At 28.5% G+C, this 4,345-nt stretch overlaps 1 protein-coding gene across 1 annotated transcript in view; it reads right to left on the bottom strand.

The window, feature by feature from the left end:
* The window catches only part of LOTGIDRAFT_176077 (hypothetical protein), a gene marked incomplete at both ends in the record, with an annotated part of 12,468 nt that overhangs the window by 6,238 nt on the left and 1,885 nt on the right, over nt 1-4,345 (bottom strand). The window contains one exon of the mRNA XM_009065923.1: nt 1,973-2,044. Coding sequence (XP_009064171.1) covers nt 1,973-2,044 — 72 coding nt within the window. The remainder of the gene's footprint in view (nt 1-1,972; nt 2,045-4,345) is intronic.

The raw sequence follows: 4,345 nt of genomic DNA, 5'->3' as shown, positions 1-4,345 counted from the left end.
TTAAAATTCTGACTGTTAAAATAGTGCTCAATACATCAACTCTAGAGTGATGTAGTAATACCACTGTTAAAATAGAGTTCAATACATCAATAATTGTAGAGCAATATAGAAATACCACTGCTAAAATAGTGCTCATTTATCAATTGTAGAGTAATATAGTAATACCACTGTTAAAATAGTGCTCAATACATCAATTGTAGAGCAGTATAGTAATACCACTATTAAAATAATGCTCAATACAACAATAATTGTAGAGCGATATAGTAATACCACTGTTAAAATAGTGCTCAATACATCAATTGTAGAGCAGTATAGTAATACCACTATTAAAATAATGCTCAATACAACAATAATTGTAGAGCGATATAGCAATACCACTTTTAAAATAGTGCTCAATACATCAATAATTGTAAAGCGATATAGTAATACCACTTTTAAAATAGAGTTCAATACATCAATAATTGTAGAGTGATATAGTACTACCACTGTTAAAATAGTGCTCAATACATCAATTGTAGAGCGATATAGAAATACCACTGTTAAAATAGTGCTCAATACATCAATTGTAGAGTGATATAGAAATACCACTGTTAAAATAGTGCTCATTACATCAATAATTGTAGAGCGATATAGTAATACCACTGTTAAAATAGTGCTCAATACATCAATAATTGTAGAGTGATATAGAAATACCACTGTTAAAATAGTGCTCAATACATCAATTGTAGAGTGATATAGAAATACCACTGTTAAAATAGTGCTCAATACATCAATTGTAGAGTGATATAGAAATACCACTGTTAAAATAGTGCTCAATGCATCAATTGTAGAGTGATATAGTAATACCACTGTTAAGATAGTGCTCAATACATCAATTGTATGTAGAGCGATATAGAAATACCACTGATAAAATAGTGCTCAATACATCAGTAATTGTAGAGCGATATAGAAATACCACTGTTAAAATAGTGCTCAATACATCAATTGTAGAGTGATATAGAAATACCACTGTTAAAATAGTGCTCAATACATCAATTGTAGAGTGATATAGAAATACCACTGTTAAAATAGTGCTCAATGCATCAATTGTAGAGGGATATAGTAATAACACTGTTATGATAGTGCTCAATACATCAATTGTATGTAGAGCGATATAGAAATACCACTGATAAAATAGTGCTCAATACATCAGTAATTGTAGAGCGATATAGTGCTCATTTATCAATTGTAGAGTAATATAGTAATACCACTGTTAAAATAGTGCTCAATACATCAATTGTAGAGTGATATAGTAATACCACTATTAAAATAGTGCTCAATACACCAATTGTAGAGCAATACAGTAATACCACTGTTAAAATAGTGCTCAATACATCAATTGTAGAGCAATATAGTAATACCACTGTTAAAATAGTGCTCAATACATCAATAATTGTAGAGTGATATAGTAATACCACTGTTAAAATAGTGCTCAATACATCAATAATTGTATAGCCATATAGTAATACCACTGTTAAAATAGTGCTCAATACATCAATAATTGTAGAGTGATATAGTAATACCACTGTTAAAATAGTGCTCAATACATCAATAATTGTAGAGTGATATAGTAATACCACTGTTAAAATAGTGCTCAATGCATCAATATTTGTAGAGTGATATAGTAATACCACTGTTAAAATAGTGCTCAATACATCAATAATTGTAGAGCGATATAGTAATATAAAAAGCATAGTGTGAAACTGAGTAACAACATGTTTTTTAGGTTATTTTTAAAAAAAAATTTATCGCTCTACAATTTATGTATTTAGCACTATATAACAATGGGAATTTGTTGTTATTATTATCATTCTTATGATATAAATGTTGAAAAAATATTGTGTATAGGCCTATTTCAATAAACCATTTTAAATATGAGATTTACAACAACAAAATGATTGGAATAATAAAAATGCTGAACTTCAAAGCTTACCTTTTGGCAGTGAGTTTTCTTGAACAAAATAATTATCACTGCCAAGATATAAATCATTTTCAATAATTTCCACTGAAAATTAAAATGAGGGCAAGCTAGAAATATATAGTATAACAAATTGAAATAACAGATAATACAACTAGAAATGACTTGTATAACAAACAGAAATAACCGATGATACAACTAGAAATGACTGGTATAACGAACAGAAATAACAGATGATACAACTAGAAATGACCGGTATAACAATCAGAATAACAGATGACACAACTAGAAATGACCGGTATAACAAATAGAAATAACAGATTATATAACTAGAAATGACTGGTATAACAAACAGAAATAACAGATTATATAACTAGAAATGACTGGTATAACAAACAGAAATGACAGATGATACAACTAGAAATGACTGGTATATCAAAACAGAAATGACAGATGATACAACTAGAAATGACTGATATAACAACCAGAAATGACAGATGATACAACTAGAAATGACAGATGATACAACTAGAAATGAGTGATATAACAACCAGAAATGACAGATGATACAACAAGATATGACATACAGTAAGAATGTATATTTATGGTGTATTTACGACACCAAGCAAGTCCATTGATGAGTAGAATATATTCTTTTTGGCCAAGTTTGAGATACAACTTTTTTTTTGTCTACGAGTAATGCAGATTTTCATCTTGTTTTAGTATTTTGTACATTGCTTAAAATGTTGTTATTACGAAATGTGTTACCTACTCATTGATATCTTGTTATCTTGAATGCTTTTCTTGGTAGACGCACTATCATTTCTGTAAGAAAACAAGCAGTTATCGAAAAGTCTAAAAAGACATACACTCAGAAAGCAGCGAATGTCATATTATTATTTATCAATTAACACTCATATAGCCTCAAATTTCATAAACAGTTATCAATTAACACCAATACAGCAACGAATTTCAAAACATTTATCAATTTAATATACAGCTGCGAATTTTATAAAATTTATCAATTTACACTCATACAGCAGCGAATTTTATAACATTTATCAATTTACATTCATACAGCAGCGAATTTTATAACATTTATCAATTTACACAAATACAGCTGCGAATTTTATAAAATTTATCAATTTACACACATACAGCAGCGAATTTTATAACATTTATCAATTTACATTCATACAGCAGCGAATTTTATAACATTTATTTATTTACACTCATACAGCAGCGAATTTCATAAAATTTATCAATTTACACAAATACAGCTGCGAATTTTATAAAATTTATCAATTTACACACATACAGCAGCGAATTTTATAACATTTATCAATTTACATTCATACAGCAGCGAATTTTATAACATTTATTTATTTACACTCATACAGCAGCGAATTTCATAACATTTATCAACTTACACTCATACAGCAGCGAATTTTATAACATTTATCAATTTACACTCATACAGCAGCGAATTTCATAACATTTATCAATTTACTCTCATACGAATTTCATTACATTTATCAATAAACGCATACATCAGCGAATCGCATAACATTTATCAATTTACACTCAAACAGCAGCGAATTTCATAACATTTATCAATTTACACCCAAACAGCAGCGAATTTCATAACATTTATCAATTTACACTCATACAGCAGCGAATTTCATAACATGTATCAATTTACACTCATACAGCAGCGAATTTCATAACATTTATCAATTTACACTCAAACAGCAGCGAATTTCATAACATTTATCAATTTACACTTAAGCAGCAGCGAATTTCATAACATTTATCAATTTACACTCAAACAGCAGCGAATTTTATAACATTTATCAATTTACATTCATACAGCAGCGAATTTTATAACATTTATTTATTTACACTCATACAGCAGCGAACTTTATAACATTTATCAATTTACACTCATACAGCAGCGAATTTCATAACATTTATCAATTTACACAAATACAGCTGCGAATTTTATAAAATTTATCAATTTACACACATACAGTAGTGAATTTCATAACATTTATCAACTTACACTCATACAGCAGCGAATTTTATAACATTTATTAATTTACCCTCATACAGCAGCGAATTTTATAACATTTATTTATTTACACTCATACAGCAGCGAATTTCATAACATTTATCAATTTACTCTCATACGAATTTCATTACATTTATCAATAAACACATACATCAGTGAATCGCATAACATTTATCAATTTACACTCAAACAGCAGCGAATTTCATAACATTTATCAATTTACACTCAAACAGCAGCGAATTTCATAACATTTATCTATTTACACTCATACAGCAGCGAATTTCATAACATTTATCAATTTACTCTCATACAGCAGC

The sequence above is a fragment of the Lottia gigantea genome (assembly GCF_000327385.1).
Source record: "Lottia gigantea unplaced genomic scaffold LOTGIsca_716, whole genome shotgun sequence".
Taxonomy (NCBI): domain Eukaryota; kingdom Metazoa; phylum Mollusca; class Gastropoda; family Lottiidae; genus Lottia; species Lottia gigantea.
This window is presented reverse-complemented; position numbering and strand designations above follow the sequence as displayed.